General features: G+C 31.6%; 3 protein-coding genes and 1 long non-coding RNA gene across 5 annotated transcripts; 3 read left to right on the forward strand and 1 right to left on the reverse strand.

Moving 5' to 3' along the window:
* Positions 1–865: 865 nt before the first annotated feature.
* LOC114723319 (cysteine-rich repeat secretory protein 55-like) lies at positions 866–1,639 on the reverse strand. Its single transcript, XM_028909514.1, has one exon. The coding sequence runs from the start codon at positions 1,637–1,639 to the stop codon at positions 866–868; it is 774 nt and encodes a 257-aa protein (XP_028765347.1).
* Positions 1,640–3,195: 1,556 nt separating this feature from the next.
* LOC114723323 (uncharacterized) lies at positions 3,196–9,644 on the forward strand. Its single transcript, XM_028909518.1, has 10 exons — positions 3,196–3,396; positions 4,377–4,432; positions 5,337–5,461; positions 5,548–5,642; positions 6,054–6,259; positions 7,661–7,849; positions 8,517–8,670; positions 8,797–8,860; positions 9,377–9,442; positions 9,568–9,644. Exons 1-10 carry the CDS (start codon positions 3,304–3,306, stop codon positions 9,642–9,644), a joined length of 1,125 nt encoding a protein of 374 aa, XP_028765351.1. The 5' UTR covers positions 3,196–3,303.
* LOC114723321 (uncharacterized) lies at positions 8,829–9,714 on the forward strand. The gene is made up of 3 exons (XR_003738227.1): positions 8,829–8,860; positions 9,377–9,442; positions 9,568–9,714. It is a non-coding gene; the product is annotated as an uncharacterized LOC114723321 (long non-coding RNA).
* Positions 9,715–10,576: 862 nt separating this feature from the next.
* LOC114723322 (uncharacterized) lies at positions 10,577–11,968 on the forward strand. 2 transcript variants are annotated; one of them, XM_028909516.1, is made up of 3 exons: positions 10,577–11,087; positions 11,299–11,360; positions 11,546–11,968. In XM_028909516.1, exons 1-3 carry the CDS (start codon positions 11,012–11,014, stop codon positions 11,726–11,728), a joined length of 321 nt encoding a protein of 106 aa, XP_028765349.1. In that variant the 5' UTR covers positions 10,577–11,011; the 3' UTR covers positions 11,729–11,968. The 2 variants fall into 2 exon arrangements, with proteins under 2 accessions (XP_028765349.1, XP_028765348.1); XM_028909515.1 differs by having other exon boundaries at positions 10,583–11,087; positions 11,540–11,968.
* Positions 11,969–20,679: the final 8,711 nt, after the last annotated feature.

Genomic DNA, 20,679 nt, shown 5'->3' on the forward strand with positions numbered 1-20,679 from the left:
AATTTTTTTATTAATCATCTAAACAACTTTCAACTTTTTCAACTGGTTTTTTATAAGCACCTATCTAAATATAAATCACATTATACTAACTGATTTTTATTCTAATTTCAGTTATAAAAATTAGTTAAATTAGAAGTCACTTTTACCCAATATCAATCCAAACACACCCAACAACGTCCATGTTCGTTCCAAAAGCAACAAAATTTCTATGTCTAAATATCTATTAGACTCCATTTTCAAATTTTAGTTTTAAAATTAAAAAAATCGAACAAAGAAACTAGTGACTACATGCTTTTGAAGATGTATTAGAATTACAGTTTATATGCCGACTAATATGCTAATTAAATGGGTGTTTTGATTGCACCTTCAAATGAGCTGAAAAGCCTTCATTAATCCGATGGCAAATGCAAGTGGAATTAGCTTCCACCATGACATATTTATCTGGATTGATTCTCTTAGAATCCGACTGTATAATACTTCTTGAGAAGACAATTCAAATGAACTGATAAACAACATAACTCACAATATCTACATTTGTTTTTGAGATTGTCAAGATTTTCATGTTGAAACTGATAAAATAATAAGACAACGAAGAATGAAACAAATGTAACGGCCCTGAAAAATAGTGAAATGGTTATTATTTCAATTATTTATTGTAAATTGGCACCAAGGTTAAGCCGGTAGTTTAGTGGTACTAAAGGTTATCGAATATCCTTCATGTGTTGAGGTCGAATCTTTGTTCAAAACAGGATAAAAATTCAAATTCAACTGCTTAACAATATGCAGTAGCCTCCAGTGCCACAAATATATATAAAATTATCTTTATTGCCAATCATTCCTTTTTAGAGCCATCACACTGAAACAGTCACGGATAAACAATGGCCATCTCAGTGTTGTTGAGCTCTGTGATGTTAGTATCAAGAGGGAAGAAAAAAGGATAAAGCTCATATCGGACGTAACAAGAACTATACAACACTCTACACCCTTTACTATTGCTGCAAAATGTGCCGAAGTTGTTCTCTGCTATAGCCAAACACTGAGCGCAAGATAAATCAGACAAGTCTCCTGTACATTGAACTAAAGCATAAAGTGTCACAAAAGAAGACAGCTCGGTCTTCCCTTTTCCCAGCCCTTTGTTTTTTGCCATAACAGCTTCTGCTTTAATCTCATCCATCAGAGATCTCAGTTCTTTATTGAAAGCTTCAGGATCACTCACATTCTCGAGGTTCCAATAAATTATACCAAAAGATGTATCAACTTTTCCTACAAAACTCTGATTACTATACCTTAAAAAGCAGTAATCATACCAAATTCTTGAATCAGCTTGGTCTGGACATTTCTTTCTGATCTCTTTTGCCGCGTCTTGTATGCAAATAGAGCAGTCTTCTTTGCTCACATCTTGCCTACATTGAGACAGACCATGAATTTGGTCTTGTTCTTTACCAAAGGAGGCAGAAACGAAGCCACTTGAGGGAGTTTCAGGCACTAACTCTGCTAATAGTTGATCAATGTTAGCAGATAGTTTGCTCCCGGCTGTTATGTTTGTGTTTTCATTGCAGAAATTACCCAAGGGTTCTTGGGATTCTGCATTGCAAGAGCATATGAGAAGTAAGAAGAAGATTTTAAAGAACAAAGACATGATCTTTTTTGGTTTTAGCACTTAATTTTAGGGTTCACAAGCTGCTTCTTATGTAGAAAACAAGTTTGGGAGGCGTTGGAATGTGGAATCTGTTACAGCGGACATTTCTGACTTGCAAGTCATAGTGATTGGAGGAAACAATCAGCATTATTTCAGAAGGCTATTTGGGATACTGTAATTTTAATTAATTCTAATAATTTAGATGCTAGTTGACATCCAATATGACTCAATTTATAATACCAGATAAAATGACATGTTTAGAGTGGTAACTCATATCATACCACTCAAAACTTGTGGGATTTTAAAGCACATCCTTTTTATATCTTCAGAAAAAACCTTCAATTGCTATACAGAATAAAGACGAGTTAAACACGAAGGTATGTTATGAATTAATTTTTTTTTTTTGGTATCATACTATCTATGATATAATTGATATTATAGGACATGAGGTAATATTGTAAGTTTCTTAAAATATATGCTTTTTTGTTGTCAAATGACGTCTGAATGAATGAGCTTTTATGTATTTTAACTAGTTTAGCTCTAGAACTTAAATTACGTGAATAAAAAGCATTTAGCAGTCCAAGTTGAAACACATACAAAACAACAACAACATTTAGTCTTGTGAGAACAACAATAATTTGTTTCATCTGATTAAGTTGTATTAGTTATATCAACCATATAATGATCTTGTTTGCCATCACGATTAAAATCACTTATAAGCAAGTTTCACGTAAATCGAGATAAAATTTCTCTCACATATTAATCTCGTATTCTATAAATCATGATTGAAAAACTAAATATTATTATACTCTATCCGCAAACGAGCCCAACGTTACTGTATTTTTTCCACAACTAAATCTTTAAAATAATAAGAGGAAATAATAAACTTGCTTCATTAATTTTTGTAGCCATTAAGTCAATAATGATTAGCTGTACAATAATATTACCATTCAATCAATCATACTATCCTTCCACCTCCTACAGATAATACTTCCTAGTTTTCAATAATGGCATGTTGACTTTTGAAATTTGACATTGTTTTGTGGCCTACAGAGTTCGAAAATTGATTGGTCCATTGACTGATAACAAATTTGGGAGATAGTGTATTGTCGAGTCTTTTCTCAGCAGACACTTTTGACTACTAGTTTCTGAGCCATCATAATGATCAGAGGCGTCAATTAAGCAAGTATTTGGCATACTGTTGATTGTTATCCTCTGTATGTGTGAGCCTGCATAATATGTTTGGCCAGAATCAGATGTACATTCCATTGGAAGCCCCTTTGTTTAAGCTCAACGGGGAAAAAAGAAGTAAACGTGATATCAGAAATATGAAGCTACCATCATTTGCAAAGACAGACTTTGATTGAAAACTTTAAAACAATTTAAAATATTTTTTAAGCTTATTCAAGTGATAGTTATTACATTCTTTTTTTTTTTCCGGCTACTACCTCACGCATCGATTACATTCTTTACACAGAGTTCAAACATAATCTCACGCTTATTCTGGTAAAAAAAAAAAAACATAATCTCACGCTTATATTCTTCACTGGGAGTTCAAAGGAAGCGATTAATGTTATTGTGGAAAAATACGATTTTTGGCGCTTGAGCGCATTGGTTCAGTTACTACATCCCTGAAACCGGAAAGCCACTCGTAGTTGATACAAATGAGGAACCTTTTTCTAAATCGACTCCAAGCCTCATTCACTCGCTCCTCAAGTTCAAGTCCGCTTTTCCCTTTCTTGCTCTCGTCCCGACGGGTCAGTTACTCTGCTCTTTCTCACGCGTGCATTTCCTCGTTATCGCAAGTGTCCAATTTTTTGTGCCTATTCTGTTTATGGGATTTTCATTTTACTAGTTCTTTCTTTGGAGCTGGAAATGCTGAATTATCGTGTGAATCCGTTATTTGTTTACTTGTTAATGTCGAATCCTGGTTTTAACTTGGAATTTGAGATTTCGAGCTGAAATCTTCATCATCGGCCTGACTTGCTGAATTTATACCCGCGTAATCTTATCGTGAAAATGATTTTGTTTGAAGGAAACTAATTACTAGTGCTGCTGAGTAGCTAAGTTGGTGGCTTTTTATTTAATCCACCACCATTCATTGATTTGATCAACACCACGGCAATATACAAAACTGTTTCCGCATTCATACTGGAACCAATTTCACTTCTTTTTATTGAATGATTGCATACAGCTTTTTCTATGGGCTCTGTAGCCTCTGATTAATGCTAAGCCAATCCCACAATTATTTCACGACAGTTTGTTCATCTCCTTATGACTTTCGTTGGTGTAACTGCAATGTCTGAATTAATGCTAACAGTGGCAGAGTAGCGAACAACGTTCCTCCACGAATTCAACTTGCAAAATTTCTCTTGCAATCCTGCATCATTCGCCAAACTACACTTTTTTATGCTGACCCAGAAATTTTAAGAGCCTTTTGCATGCGCCGGCGATTCAGATCATATTAACTGCCCTTAATTGCTAAATCCCCTACATTTTGTGCTCAACAATGGCTCAACACCAATGTCCAGACTTTCATCTATCCACAGCAAACAAACTGCTAATTAGTAATTATCAATGTTCAATAATGTGGCTTCCCGGCTGGAATCCCACAAAAGTGTCCACCATCCTAAATTCCATTGTTCCAGTATTTATGCAGAATAAAATCTGTCAGTCTTTTATCCATTCTTCCTCCAAACATTAGGATTATATCATCTAAATTTTTTGACTTTTGCAGAATGCAGTGTCACCACCAAAAGCCAAGGATGAAGCAGAAAGAGACACTACTGCTAGGTTGTAATTTTACCTTTTTGATATTTTCTTTGGGTCTTCAATCTGTTTCAAGTGCTGCGTCGACAGCTATGAAGAATCAATAATTCAAAACGGAAATATATTGTGTTTCATATGTATATAACACTTGTATCGAACATGACACGATACTTCAAATTGCGTTTGAATACTAATATGCCTTGCTGTGTTGCAGTGTTCAAGGCTTATCTGTGTTAATATTAATGCTTCTTAGATTGAAAGGGATTTGACTGTTCCAACTGTTGTATATTTTGTCATCGTTAGGCTGATTACCCGTTTGTTGTGCTCACCCTTCTTGCTTAACAGTCAGTTTTTGCTATGATTATAATCAGTAGTTTTTTTTTTAATGGATAAAAAAAATACATTAGTAGCAATAAAATCATTTAATTATCATTCTCTTTCATTCTTCACAGCAAGGAAATTCAAGCTAGCATTCAACATTCAGCTATGCACAAATATCTAACTTAGTTGTTTGGAGGGGATTGTAAATGACAAAGTGGCTGCAAATGCTAACTGCCAAGCATTTCAAGGCAATATTACTTGTATACAACTACGCTAGAAGCTCACCTTATATGGATCTGCATCGCTGTTTAGAAGTTTTAACTTCTGAGAAATTATGGTTTCCTAATGTAGCTTCTAGTTTATAATTGTTGCGCATAACTTCATCTGCTAATAAGCCAAAGGAAATATTTATTACTATCAAATAAGTGAGACTAATATCTTTACCTCAGTCTAAGGGAAAAAAATGTAAATTTGTACGGTGGTACAACAATTTAAACTTTTGAAGAAATTCAAGAATAAACTATCTCACTTAAATCAGAAGATATATTTCTCATTCTCAATTTTTAATGTAAAATTTTGTATTTTTCTAATGTTTCTTTTAACACAGGGACAACACAGGATTTTCTAGTGGTCTTAACTGGGCTCTGGCTTTGAAAGGTGTAGCTGTAATGGGAAAAGCTTTACCTAACTTAAACCCATCTGAACTAAGGCAACATGGTGCAATCATTGCTGGTAAGACGAAATTTATTCCTTTCTGATCTTAATTACTTCTTTCCTACACATTGTTATCGAACTTATTGTTTTTATTTATCTATTAGATCCCTTATCTGGATGCCCGCTACATATGAGAGGAAATGTTATTGGTGAAGCATCAAAAATCTCAAAGGCGCAGTTTGGCAAGCTTCTTAAACTGGTATGATCTAAACTTGGGGAAGCATTCAGATCTTTCTTACATATATATTTTGCTAAAATGTTCTGTTCATGTTATATTTTGTGTCCAACTGTTTCGCTAAATTTAAATTATGCTTAGGATTTTTTGAGATGTGAAATGAGAATTATGTCAGTAAAATAGGGAGCGGAAAAGAATTTCCGCTCCCCTCTTTGGATACCAAGTAAAACTGGGAAGAGGAGTAAATTGAAAAGATAAATAGATAAACAGTGTGTGGGCCCTGCAAAAATCTCTCTAGCCTAATGATATTTCAATGGTGTGGATATTAGTGCCATTCATGAAGAAGCAGAGTGGTTCATTACTTCATTTGCTAAAGATAATTCGTGCATGCAATATAATTTTTTTAACTTTTATGTATTAAACTCTTTATGTCAGGTGGCGAATCACCTGTCATCTGTCCCTAATATATTTGTTCATGATGGAGCTATTGGTTCATCACCAGACTGTGATGCAAAGGTTCGAGTGATAAGTGATAGTCCTTCGGCAATACTGTCACTTTCTAATATTCTCTATGAGACTCACACTCGATCAGTTTCACATGATTCTTGTCCATTGACTGTTTATGTAGCCACATCTATAAGGTATATATGGCATATACAAGATATTCAGACTATACATGTTTCAATCTTCAGTGGTGATGTTTCATATGCTGTGTTAGCATGTAGTAAATTTTCAACTTAGCCTGTAGGAGCTTTTGGTGATTGCCTCAACTTTCATGTTGGGTGTGGGTTTGTAGCGCAGATTATTGCTTGATTATCTTTTTTTTTTTTTTTGGATTATTTTTTTGGGGGGGTGTTAGGGTGGAACTGTTTCCAGTTTTGTATGTGTATGCTTGATTCCTAGAAAAGTTTGCCTAAAATGTGTAATAACATAGAATATCCCAATAAATATGAGAATGTTAGATCAAGAGAGGATAAACGGGTTGAAAACTTGAAAGGAGGCTGGGAAATTTTTCTTCTATGGAAGGGACAAGGATATGACTGGACTGCTAATTACATGTATGAGCTAATAGTTCAAGATAAGGTCTTTTATACTATAATTGAAAAACGTTATTATTTTGTCAATTCCTTCAATTATGCTAATTAGATTCGCTCAATGATTTACGTTGTTGACATAATAACTATGGGGATTTTTTCCCTGAAAAAGAAAGAGAGAAATTATTGGGGTTCAGGCATAACTGGCGGAATCGCTTTGTTTGTTTTCATCGTTCACAAGAAGAATATGTTATCATATGACATTTATTCTAAAATGATATTATGGCGCATATCGTTGTATTATTCATGAGTTAGCTGAAAAGTTTAGTTCCCTAGTTCTTTTTGGGTTTATTTTTTTCCCCGTCTTATGCATAGTTAATATGTCCAAAAAAGCAACTAATCTGCTGACTCTGAACTGTAACATTTGTTCTCGTTATCCTAGAAACAATCTGAACACAAAATATGTGAAATTAAATTCCACACCAACTTCTCACCAAAAAAAACAATTCTACACCAAGTTTTTTAAAAAATGAGTTTGCTGGCCTTACCTGAGTATACTTTTCTTAGTTCTTCATCAAGCTTTGGAAAAACTGAATTGAAATCAAAGTTTTCTGCTAAGAGCTGATAATAAGATAAGATCTTCATCAAACAAAGTGCTGCTACTTTTTCCCACCAATGAGTCAATGACTTAATTTTATGTATGCTTTAACGGGCCTGGTAAATGAATTTCAAGAAGAGAAACTTCTTTCCTCTAATCAGAAGTTGCAGCCAGGGCCCACTGTTTTAAGAGCATGATGTTACGAATAAAAACTACTATGAAATCAATGATGCAGTCATTCTTGGATGTTACGGTGCTTCTGAAATGGTTCGTGAGACTACTTTTGACAGTGTTCTCTTACAGAAAGCTGGCCATGGGTTTTACTTTTCTATTTGCTGAATCCTTTGTTCGAGACATTGGACTATGATGTATTTGATTCTATGGGGAGATGATTGATTTTGACTACGCAGTTCTTCTTTGATGAAGGCTATTAGTGTGGAATATCAGTCAAATAATGGATTTGTAGCTGCAGATATTGAGAGATCATCCATAATTCTATGTGATAAAGCTTTCTCAGATGCCAGTGCGATCAAGAAAGCACTATTTGCTTTGTCTGAACCTGTGATATCTGCAAGAGGAGGCATTCCTCTACCAGGAAGGTAATTGTTTGTTGACTTATGACAAGATCTCAATAGAAGTTTTCTTTTAAATAACTGGATGTTTCAAATTTCAGGATCCTAGTTTCTGGAGATTATGTTTTTGTACTATTTGCATCAGAAGAGACAATTCAAAGCTTGCAAACTTTTTGATCTCCACTGATGCTGGCATAATTCTTTCTCCCCAGAGTGTTGCACCTTTATTTCAGACTGGAAATACTGGTGGATCTAATATATTTAAACTGCCTGCTGCTATTGTCCTTGTTTCTTCTGATAGGTAATCTAACCTTGAGTGTAGAAACGCATGCACTGCGATGATATCTGGTTCTGTTTTGCACAATGTTTATCATGCATAAATATTTTGTGGCCCATGACTGCATTGTACTATAACTGCATATTATATATATTCTTATTCGGCAAGTGTAATTCTCTTAAATGGCACAGCTTGAACTGATGACTAATTTAGATGGTCAAGCACAATTAAACACCTGTATTCAATAACATCTGTACACAATGATCATTTCAAAGACAACAGGTTTACTATGTGCTTCCTAATATTAAGTTTTAATTGGAGTTTTACTATTCTCCTTTACAGTTCAGAAGATGACCCTTGTTCTTATTATTTTTAGTTCCCTCTGTTTCTTCATCTGTGATTTGTCTATTGAAGCAGTTCTGAATGCATCCCTTCTGTTTCAAAGCTATCTCCTGGTCAAGCTGCTTATCATTTGGTAACCGGTTATCAAAATGGGAAATTTGTGCCTTCATTCAGCCACGCTCCTTCATGTATTGATCCGCTGGAGCTCGCAAAGGCCCTTCTAGCCAAGGTCATGAACTGAACCTTGTTCTTCTATTTTATGTTTCAGTATGTTGTGACTGAAATAATAGTTGCTTTTTCACTTCTTTACAATCTGCTATTTTTCATTATCATGTATTTTCTATCTATCCTACAGCTGAAAGACAATCAAATATCTGCCTACCTGATTAATGTCAACAAGGGGGAAAAGACTCTTTCTGGTAAGTATGGAAACATCTAGAGGACAATTTTTCGAATATCAATATACTGAAACATGGCCACTGTAATAATAGACCTCCTTTGCCAATTATGCAAATAAGGAATCGATTGATGCATTCTGATTAGTACTCTCCTGCCTTTTTCATATTTTAAAACAAATTTCAATTTGCTTTTTTTTTTTTACAAAGTTATGACTAATTTATTTCAGTGTAAAAAGAGTGGCCTCTTAAGAGAAGTTTTTAATATTTGGATTTTAAAGTATTGCTCAAAAAGTAAAAAATCCTTCATGCACCTTATCCTGGGGAGCTGAGCTGCCTCAAATTTAATAAGCGAATCCATAAGGATAAGGTTATGTTTGAATTAAGGAGAATGGAGAAGGGAAGTATTCAACCTCTTAAGACTATTTTGCTAACCCGGACCTTCAATTTCCTTTACCCTTTCTTCTTCCATGGTGCTCATTCTAGGTTAACAATGATCTCTACGTTCAGAATTCTCATTATCTTTTGCTGACTTAGCAGGTAAAGATCTTGTGAAGCTGGTGGAATCGACTCTTTCTAAAGATGTCCCGCCATTCCATACTAAAGGTATCCGCTTGTCTCTTCCTTGCCCTTATATACACATTCTTTTTTCTTGAGAATCTGACCCTCTCTTTCGTATTTCATTGGCAATACAAATGATTTTCAATAATGTATCTGGTACCCTTTTTCAGGTGGAGATCTTAAAAGAAAGTACAAGACATTTCTGTCAAAGATGTATCCAGGGCTGCCTGAGGAATTTACATTCTGATGAAGATGGTCATATCTTTAGATTTAGGTTGTCCTTGTATCATCAAATCATCATGTGTCAGAGCTAGTTATTCTCGTTTTAGATCCTTGGAAGTTTGAAGCTTGTAAAGGGATGTAAAGGATGTGAATTGAAGTAGGCAAGATTGTCAGATTCCGTGGTGATTATGTTTGTAAATAGTGAATTGTCAGAAACTGAGTGACAAAGAGGAGCAGTAAGTTCATTACTTCTAGACAGTATATTATATTTAAAAAGATAGCGAGTCTAACAAATCTACCACTTCATGAAGAATAACATCACGAAGAACAGTGAAGACAATGAGATAACAAGAAGGTTTTTCATTTTTTCCCCCCTTCTTTTTTCAATTGAATGTATTTCCATCTTTTTGGGTGTGTTTATTAATTTTCAAAACCCGGTTTAAAAGGAACTTTTATTTCATTTGCAAAACCAAATTTCATGTTGACATTCCGTTTTATAGAAGTCAATTTTGAGTCACCCAAACAAACAAATATATATATGTCAAAAGTAGGTTTATAAAAAATCAATTTGAATATATATATCAAAATTAGGTTTACAAAAATCAATTTGAACCTTCTCAGTGATTGTCAAACACATACTTTATGTTTCACTATCCCCAGCATAGCAGCACAGTGTAAAGGAAGAAAATTTATTTAGAGAGAGATTGAGAGAGAGCAAAAGATGCTTCACAAAAGTGCTGATAAATGAGGAATACAAAGATAAAATGAAAGAAGCAAGGGGCAGAAGCCATCATTTCCTAAGCAAATAGATTCTGGAAGTTAATAAATGAGTATAGGTTTATGGAGAATTGGACACCAACATATTTTAAAGTTGTTGATGCCAACATTAGACTCTGAAGTCCCATTGACCCATGATTCAACAACTGAATCCTCCATGTATATAATATGATTTCTCATTCATTCATTCATTCATTTCATCATCTTCTTGGCACTTGTCTATCACACCAGACATATCAAATTACAGCTTATCTTCTCCCTGCCCCACTAGATATGGAGATTCTTTTATTTGAACATAGTCCTTGCACATAGAGCCTGCAGAAAAAAGGTTTCAATATTCTTTTAACAAGGAAACAAAACGGTGGGAGGACATTTTAGTAATTGTAGTAAGGAGTGTAGAGTTCCCATGACGTTTCTACAAGAGGCAATCTGCCGGTCTGGGTCCTTAGGGACCTCCTCATCATGCTCCCCTGTCTCTCTTCACATTTCCACAAACACTTCTCTTTTCCTCTTGCATTCACCACAACTCTCTCTCTCCCTGTCTCTCTCTATTATATATTCACAGTCTATTAATCACATCTCTCTTCAAAGTTTCACACTGTGACTGTAAGCGAGATGGCCAGCACTAAAATTGACAAACTAGTATTCATTCTACTCCTCACCTCAATCCTTGCACCTAAACTTATTCAAGGTCATTCCACACTCCCAATCTTTCTCTTCTTCTCTTTTGTGTTTCTGCTTCTCTTAATGCTTCTAGTACCATTCTCTCTTGTCTGCTATATACTTGTGAAATTGCACCCTTCAACTTATCTGCAGCGAATGAGTATTACTGTGTTAATTTCTTTACCCATATAGATTTTTCTCATTCTGAATTCTTATGAATGGTTTTATGTTTGTTACAGGAATCAAAACAGAAGGAATGGTATTTCAATCCTCTCAACTCCAAACTGAACCAAGTTTTCAGGTGAGAATCTCAAATAGAAAATCTTGAAAATTTAGCATAACAAGTAAAGAAAAGGAATCCTGCAGACAGGCAACTTTGTTTCTGTCTTAGGGAAACCTGTTCTGTTCTGTCATAGTCCTTTGTCCAAACATAACCTTAATTAGCAGTAAATTTTGAACATAGAATCAAATGTTTTTTAGCATCAGGAAGAGAAGGAGGGATGGAAGAAGAGGAATTCGAGGAGACTGATGATAGGATCCACAGCACCAACTTGTACTTACAATGAATGCAGAGGCTGCAAGTATAAATGCAGAGCTGAGCAGGTTCCTGTTGAAGGCAATGATCCTGTCAACAGCCCATACCATTACAGATGTGTTTGTCACAGATGATTATATGATGATGATGATCATAATCATCATTATAGAAATTTATATATTGTTGTTGTTGTTGTTATATATAGCATAATATGATTCTAATCAAGTAGTTCTAGCACTAGTGGGTTTAATTGTCTTCTGTGACTTGTTCATCCTTGCCTCCAATATCAGCAGTTGTGAGTTTCTTTTGCTGAAAGCTGCAAAAATTTTGCATTTTTCTTTATTGTCATTCAGTTTCTAATGAGAACCACATTCTCTTTGTTGATTCGCTTGTTTTATCATTCTTTTATTTTAGTTTCAATTATTCGACTTACTACTATCAAACTAGACGGAATTTTGATTCTCTCAATTGAGCTTCATTAAGTCTTAATTGAGAGATATTAGCCACTAGATTAAGATCTAATGGTTTTGAGGGGGACTTAAAATTTAAAAAAAAAAACAAAGGTTTTTACTTCAGACTTTTCTTTTTAAGATTCAAGTTTTAATGCGATTATTTCCTCGACAACAATTTAATGAAATTTCGTGAGAGATCAATGAACATAAATTGCAACATAAAAGGGTCAAAATTACATACTGTTAACGCAATACAATAATGATTAGTTACAGTCTTTTCATCAATCACAAATATCAAATTAAAAATGAATCCTGAAATTCTAAAGAGAAAGAAAAATTAACCTTACGTGAATTAATTGGTAACTTCGCTTTTAAAATTGTCAAAAATATCAGAAACATTGACGTTTACTTAATTGGCATATTATGGATGCCAAGCAAGTCATTATATTGTCTTCTTGTGGCCTTTCTCAGTGTTACAAGCCCCACCTTTTGTATTTTAGAGGAAAGAGAGAAAACTTAAGATTCTGAATTCTAACCCATTTGAAATCACCCACAAGAACATAATTCTCTCAGCTTCTAAACAATCAATAAGTTCAGAACTTTAAGTTTAAAACAAAGAAAGACTAAAGAAGAGTAAGATATCAGATTGAGATAACAATTAGTGGAGAACAAGGTGGCACATATATAGATAGATAGAAAGTGGTCCTAAATAGTAGACACAAGGGACCAAGAGGTCACATGGGGGCATAATTTGTTTGAACTCAAAGCATGTCATTTACACAAAGTGGCAAAACTAAATTTAAATGCAGCAGTCTTTGCTTACTTATTCATAGAGAGTGAGGTCCCATTTTTCAGTGTAAAGCATGTTTCTCTCTGCAAATGTTAAATGTTTGTGTTGGTTTGCACCCGGCCTCTTCATACTCTCTGATATGCACACACACACAGACACACACTTTTTACCCTCCCACTCAATGCCAAAGATTGATCTTATGGGGTAAATTGGTTCCCTTTTTTTTTTCACATAACTATCTGGGATTCAATAACATTAGCTAATTCAAATTCAAACAACAATTGTTGAGGCCAAATAGAGAACATTTCTTCTAACGTGATTTTTTTCCTTCCACAACATTCAAGTATTCAATCATCCCTAAAAGTTACTCCCTCCAATCGCCAATATAACAATTAGTTATGGTTTAAGTTTGGTTCTAAACATAAAACCTTAAGTCATTTTGTTTTTTATATTTATCATTTTCTTTCAAACCAATTTACTTTACTTATAGACTGATATATAATCTAATGTTATAAGGAAATATTCTAGGGTGATGAAGTCACATTTGTTATAATTAGTTAATTTTTTACTTGCTTAATTTACTCAAATTAATTTAGTTTTTATATTTAAGAGTAGATGGAATATTAAGTTCCTTTTACTTAAGCTAACCATCATCAGTTAAAAATTTCCCATTCCATGAATGTAGCACTTAAAAAGTGTAGGGGGCAAATTGAAAATCATATATTACTTGGGGGCCAAAACATTTTTGAATAGCAACCTTTATTTCAACAAAGATTTGGAGTCTGAGCGGGAGGGAGCACAAGCAGCCGGCTTTGTTTCTTGTCATTATTCAGTCACTTGAGAAGAAAGATACAGAAAGTTAAAGGTTTCACTTGACATGTAAATCCTCTCTCTTTCTCTCTCTTCAATATATCAAACATAGATTATAAATTTATGTTTTGGGTAATTACTGGTATTATTTGAGTGATGCAGACGGGAAGGAGAAGTATTTTATTAATAAAAAATAATTAAATTAATTATTTTTAAGAAATGAATGTTGATTTTTTTTAAAATACCTATTGAATTATTTGTATTAAAAATTACTTTTATCAATAGAAACTCTCCTTTAATATATAAAATTAAAAAGGATGGTTTGGAAAAAAAAACAATTATAAATTATGGGAGACTAAACAAATTATAGTCCTACTTTCAAATTAAGCCAAATAATATTATGTATTTAGTTAATTTGACAATAAAAATCAACGAACAGGAGAAAAGAATAGTACAAATTTGTTCAAGCCACAAAATTTTGCTGTCGGCCAAGTCAAATCATAAAAAGTTAAATTATTTCAGTCAAAAAAAAGTTAAATTATTAAAATTTGTCTTCACTTATGTATTTTTTCCAAATAGTTAAAAGTGTGAAAGATAAGTTCTATTAGTTTTCTTTTTATAAAAAAATCCATATTACAAGGACCACATAATTCTATCACGTTTAACAATGGTGGAAAATTGTTTTCCTAAATTCAACAATATGTTCCTATTAAGTATTTTCAGTTAATCAAAAAGACTAGTTCCTCACAAACCAAATTTCAAATTCTTATTTAAAAAAATGTTCATATTTAATATTTGATAGTGTTTCAAACAAACATACTACCTTCCTAATTTTCTTTCCAGTCAAACATAAGGTTGCTTTACATTTTTGCTGAGACTTATTAGCAGCAGTGAAGAAGGCTCGTCAGAATGTTCTGTGACAAAGCCAATAGGTATCATCAGAATTCAGAGGACAAACTTAGGACCGTACCATCGTTAACAAGCTAGCCAGGGAATTAATATTTGTATGCACAGCAAGGACATATCCCCAGACAGACACCCTCTACAATGGAGAAACAAAGCCGACGAGAACTTCTCAGCCTCGGAAGAAGCAGCAAAGCGAGATGATAAATTTAAGGGAGAATTATAATGAGGTTCCAAGTAAGGAAAACAATTGAAAAACAAGTCCTATAAGTTGTCATTTTCATTGTAAGACTTGTCATTATAGGCTGTTGAGGTTGTTATTGGAACTTTTTGGTAATTATTTCTCTTCTGTGAGACCTGATTATAATTCTCCCTAAATTTAATATGGAAGTGTGGAATGTGTCATTCTTATAACAAAAAATACTTTTCTAATTTTTAATATAAGATCTAATTAATTAATTTGAATAAATTAAAAATATTAGTTAAATTAATTAATATGACATATTCGTTATAAAACACTCAAATCATTTTCTTTACGTCTTTTTTTCTTCTCCTATTTGATTATTATTGAGGGAATATCACTTGATTATTGTTAAAAGAATATCAATATAGTTAATTTTAAAAAAAATTGATAAAAATGTCAAATAGATTTTATATATAAGACTTATATCAACTCTCAAATTAAATCCTATATTAAGAATCAAAAGAGTAACTAGCTTCTGTCTTAAATATATAAGAGTTAGTTGAAAAGTTTACTTTAAAATCAAATATAATACTCCTCCGGTCCTAATTATAAGACCCAATTGACTTATTTGAGGAGATTAAGGAAGTAAGTTAAGTTGGTTATTTATAATAAATAAGTGTTGTCATTCCTAAAATATCCTTGCTAATTAAGTATATTGGCTAAAACTATTATTATTAGAAGGATTATCTTGGAAAAAAATGCATAAATATAAAAGATAAAATGGATTGGGTTTTATAATTAGGACCAAATAAAAAGTCAAATTGGGTCTTATAATAAGGACCGGAGGAGTACCTCAATCCACCTTATTTCACAAATTTATAATTATTTTTTTAAAATAATCCTATTGCTGTTATATGTTGAAGTGGTTTTCCTCGACAAGAAAAGTTTCAACAGCATAACGATTAAAGAGATTATTTTCGAAAAAATCAACACATTTATTAAAGGCAATAGCCTCTCAATCTCTATAAATTAATCATTTAACTTTTATATTTAGGAAGAGAGGTAGTATATACACTCAAATCTATCACGTATATGTCATTTTTATTACTACATAATATTGTCAGAATTAAATATGTATGTCATTATCGATTATGAATAATCAGTTTGGGAAATTTAGAATAGTTTATTTATTTCTTAACATAAATAAAATGACGAAATCGAAGTGAAAGTTCAAAAAATATTTAATAACTTCTATTTTTAATAACAAATATATTTTTTCCCTTGAAGATGATTAGAAATCTGTCCTTTAACTGTTAAAATGAAAGAAGCCACATGTAAATGAGAAACAAAATGCATATAACAGGATCCATGATTACTTTTTCTTTGACAAGAAAACTCCATAAAATCTTCGTTCTTCGCCCATCACAAATCATAAATTGCATAATATGAAGGTGCAAATATAGATATAAATAAAATAGAATGTTGTGAGAAAACAAGCAAACTTAGATTCAAAAAGCACAATAATGAAGTAGACCTGACTTGTTAAAAATAACATGGTCCATAGGCTACAGGGTCATCTTGCTAAGGAAAGATATGTGTGTTGGATATTAGTGAGGTTTGTGATGAGGACAAGATAAGGACACCATGATTGAAACTCCAAAAAAGCATCCTTTGATTCTTCATAAGCCTTTGTTCAAAATGATTCCTTTCTCAACTTCTTCCAACAAGACACGCCACAATATGGTCCCATTTAATTTTCTACATAATTAAATTTTGCAAGCCCTACTTAATCTATGTCTCAATAATTTGTGTGTGTGTGTGAAGAATGTCAATTATTATTTGATTGAAATAATTTTTTTTTCCTTTCAATACTCCGAATTTTTTTAAAGATTATGTGTAACACTCTCAATTAATTATAATTTTCTCATAAAAATCAATTCTTTTTTTAAAAAGCCAGGCTCAAAGTTATTTCTTTTGAGATGATATATAAATGAAATAAAGTTAGTTCTTTTGACTTTGGTAAGATGCTAAGGTTCATGAAGCATATGGAATATAGATATGAGTAAAGTTTAGAAGGAAGTAAAATAATGGAAGCCTATATCAATAAACTGGAAAAAAAAAACTCTCTAAATTTGATTCAGACAATCAATATCAAAATAAAATATAAAAATTATAAGAAATTTTATTATTTTTTATAAGTCATGAATACTGTGACTTCTTTCAGGCATCATGAGATTTTTTTATTTTATTTTTTTTACATAATTTAGCATGATTTAAATATCCATGTCTCTTCCCCTAAAAGAATATTTAGTTGACATCTAATTTATTCTATTCCCTACATTATACTATTCTAGATGTGATTCTGATAGCAGTGATGCCCAAATTCAACTTCATCACGAGCCCATTAATATTGACGCAGATGTCCAATCCTTTAGGTAAAAGCAGATCCCAATTTTTTTTGACATTTAAAAATTGAAAATTGGGCTTCATGAACTTTATGAAAATTATTTGTTGAAAGTGACTTACTGTTTGTGTTCTCAATCATTTGACACTGTATGTTCATAATAATTAATCGCAATGATCTGTTTAATTCACTTCAATTAAAAATTTTAACTCACTGTATTAAATTTATATAACTACCTAAACTGTATTTTTTATGTTATTTTGATTCAAAATTTTTATAGTAAATATACTCCTCGTCCTTAGACCTTAATATACGACCTAATTATTAAGTTAATTTTGGTCTTAAACATAAGATTTATTTATCATATTTATTAATTTTTTCTAAACTATCCCTATAGATACTCCATTAACCATAATCAAATAGAAGAGTGAAGAAAGGTATTAAGAAATATAATTACAGTACTTTAGGAAAAATTTGTTATATTTTCTATGATTAACTAACTCACTTAACTTTTTTAATCTAATCAAATTAATTAAATAAGTTTTATATTAAATTTTGGAGGAGTATGAGGAGCAGTATGTGTGTTTTGTCTGTTTTATCATCCATTACGTATACGACATGGGAAAGGCATTGACTGTTAGAGTTATTATTGTTAGGCAACTTTTTAATTAACTTTTGACAATGATTAGTAATTTTTATTTAGTTATTATTATATATAGAGAGAAGAAAATTAGATTATAATAAAGCGGTCAAATCCCAAAAGCCCAAGACAAAGGAGCATCTTTGAAAATTGGTCATGATCATAACATATTTGCGTATTAAATAAGTTCACTTTCGGCCTGCCTGTTCGTGTTTTCATCTCAGTGAAAGCGACCCAAAAGATTTTTGTCTTCATTTCATTCACAATATATCATGCACACGCAATTATTTATTTGATACGCGGTATTAATAACGATTAATCCAAATTTATACCAATTCCGGTCTTAATTATAAGAGTTAGTTGACTAATTTGAGAAGATTAAAAAAATAAGTTAAGTTAGCTATTTATAATAAATATATATTATATTTTTCTCAAAATATGTTTACTAATCAAATATATTGGCTAGAACTACCATTATTAAAAAGATTATCTTAGAACAAAAATATATAAATATGAGAGACAAAATATATTGAAGTCTTATATTTATGACCAAAATAAAAGTCAAGTAAGATTTGATATTAAGGAACAAAGGTAGTATATTGTTTAGACTTGGATAAATGATAACCTTTTTAGTATAATTTTTTAAAAAGAATTAATTCCTCACTTTTTATAGCTGTGTGATTTTTAAGTAAATCATTGTAGTTTTTTTTCTCATTAGATTCTTATGATTTTCTCAATTATCGGCATTAATTAGTTCCTATGTTCATAATATATTAATTAGGGTTAATATGGATGATGACTGAGCAACATATAAATCATCACAAAATCTAAAATCAAAATAAAACGATGGAATTAAATTTACTTATTATCATCATAAAAATAAATTGTCGTGATCATAATTGTTTCCTTACATCTATATATAATATGTAATTTGGTTAATTTTAATTTAATTTTATTTAGAGTTATGCAACAAAATTAATCCAAGCGCATGTTAAGTGAGAGCTACGCTGTCAACTAGTAGGGTGGATCTTCTTACTCTATAAACTGCTCTTATGATCTTATTTATAGAGTAGAGAGAGAAGATATTTTTTAGTCTTATTTATAAGATACTGAGAAAATTTTTTTGTATGGATATACAATTTTACCCCTCATTTGTTATTGTGTTGATTTTATTTACATGAGATATAATGTACTACCTCCGGTCCTTATTATAAGATCCCGTTTGACTTTTTATTTGGTCCTAATTATAAGACCCCAATTCATTTTGTCTCTTATATTTATGCATTTTTTTCTAGATAATCCTTCTAATAATGATAGTTCTAGCCAATATACTTAATTAGCAAGGATATTTTAGGAATGACAACATTTATTTATTACAAATAACTAACTTAACTTACTTCCTTAATTTCATCAAATAAGTCAACTGGGTCTTATAATTAGGACCGGAGGTAGTATATTAAATAGGGATAAAATTGAAAAATTATTAAATTTTAAATGAGAGTTAATAAAGTTTAAGGTTTTTCTTAGTCTATGTAAAACATACTGGAAGTGCCTTATAAACGGGACTAGAGGAGTAACAAATTGTAAAGACTAATACATATAATTGAGGAAACTATAAATATTCAATAATTTTTTTAAAAAATTGACAAGATTCAAACCATTGCATATATCAAATTCTTTTCCCTCGATGTGATTAATATTAATGTATAATTTCAAAATAAAAAAGTCTTTGGAAGTCAAAAGACAAAAGTTCTCAGCAAATCAAGGCTGTAGCTTAGTTGTTACTTGTTCTTGCTTTTTCAGAAAGGCATTCTCACAGCAACTTTAGAGTTTAACTTTTTTAAATTTGTTTTCATGACAAGCGTATTTTTATATGTTCTCTTTACGACAATTTTAATGATGTCTCACTTTTTACTAATTTAGTGCTTTTAGGCGAATAAAGTTAATAATTTATGAGCTGCCACAACACCGACAATTTTGTCGTTTAAATCTGTGTTAAACGACAAAATTACACATTTTTAACCCAAATATTAGAATTTAAAGATCAAGAAATTTAATTACTAATGTTAATTGACGTATAAGTTTATGTTTAAAATATACTAGATATTAATAATATACTAAATATACATATATATATGACTTTTAACAAAAGTCAGTATTTATTAGACATAAATAATACGATTGATTTCCTCCTCCTCCTTCTTCTTTTTTAACTTCTTGCATCATAGTCCTGCGGTCCTAACTACATGATTCAGTGAAGGGGTTTATTTTAATCCTCTTAAATTAATAATTATTCGTAGCACTACTCATCAAAAGGTTTCTATAGGAGTTATCTTTCACGTAATATTTTTTCTACAAATAATTAATTTAAATAATTTTTTATAATTTTTAAAAATTAATTATTACTTAGTACAAAAGGAGTCATTCATAAAGGAGTCCTGTGAGTGGCATTAATTAACTTGGAAAAAATGTTACTTAAGATCCCAAGTTCTCGCCCCGTCTTTTGGTGTTTTGTGTTGCATGTGAAACTATTTAGGGGAGGGTCACGTGGAACTGCTACTTTTAGAGCTGGAAAATCAAGTAAAAGTTGACTTCTTAACATTTCTGGGCAAAACCATTTCCATTCAAACTTTTATTTAATAATTTTTAAGGCTAGTGAATTCTTTAAATTATTTACTACATCCGGTCCTAAATATAAAAAATAGTTGACTAATTTAATAGTATTAAAGAAACAAGCTAAATTAGTTATTTATAATAAATAAATATTATCTTTTCTAAAATATTCTTACTAATCAAGTATATTGGTTAGAACTATTATTATTAAAAAAAACTCCCTTGAAAAAGAATATATAAATATGAAAAATAAAATGGATTGATGTCTTATATTTAGAACAAAGATAAA

This window comes from Neltuma alba, unplaced genomic scaffold (genome assembly GCF_004799145.2).
Source record: "Neltuma alba isolate B1F8T4 unplaced genomic scaffold, ASM479914v2 tig00012133_pilon, whole genome shotgun sequence".
NCBI lineage: Eukaryota > Viridiplantae > Streptophyta > Magnoliopsida > Fabales > Fabaceae > Neltuma > Neltuma alba.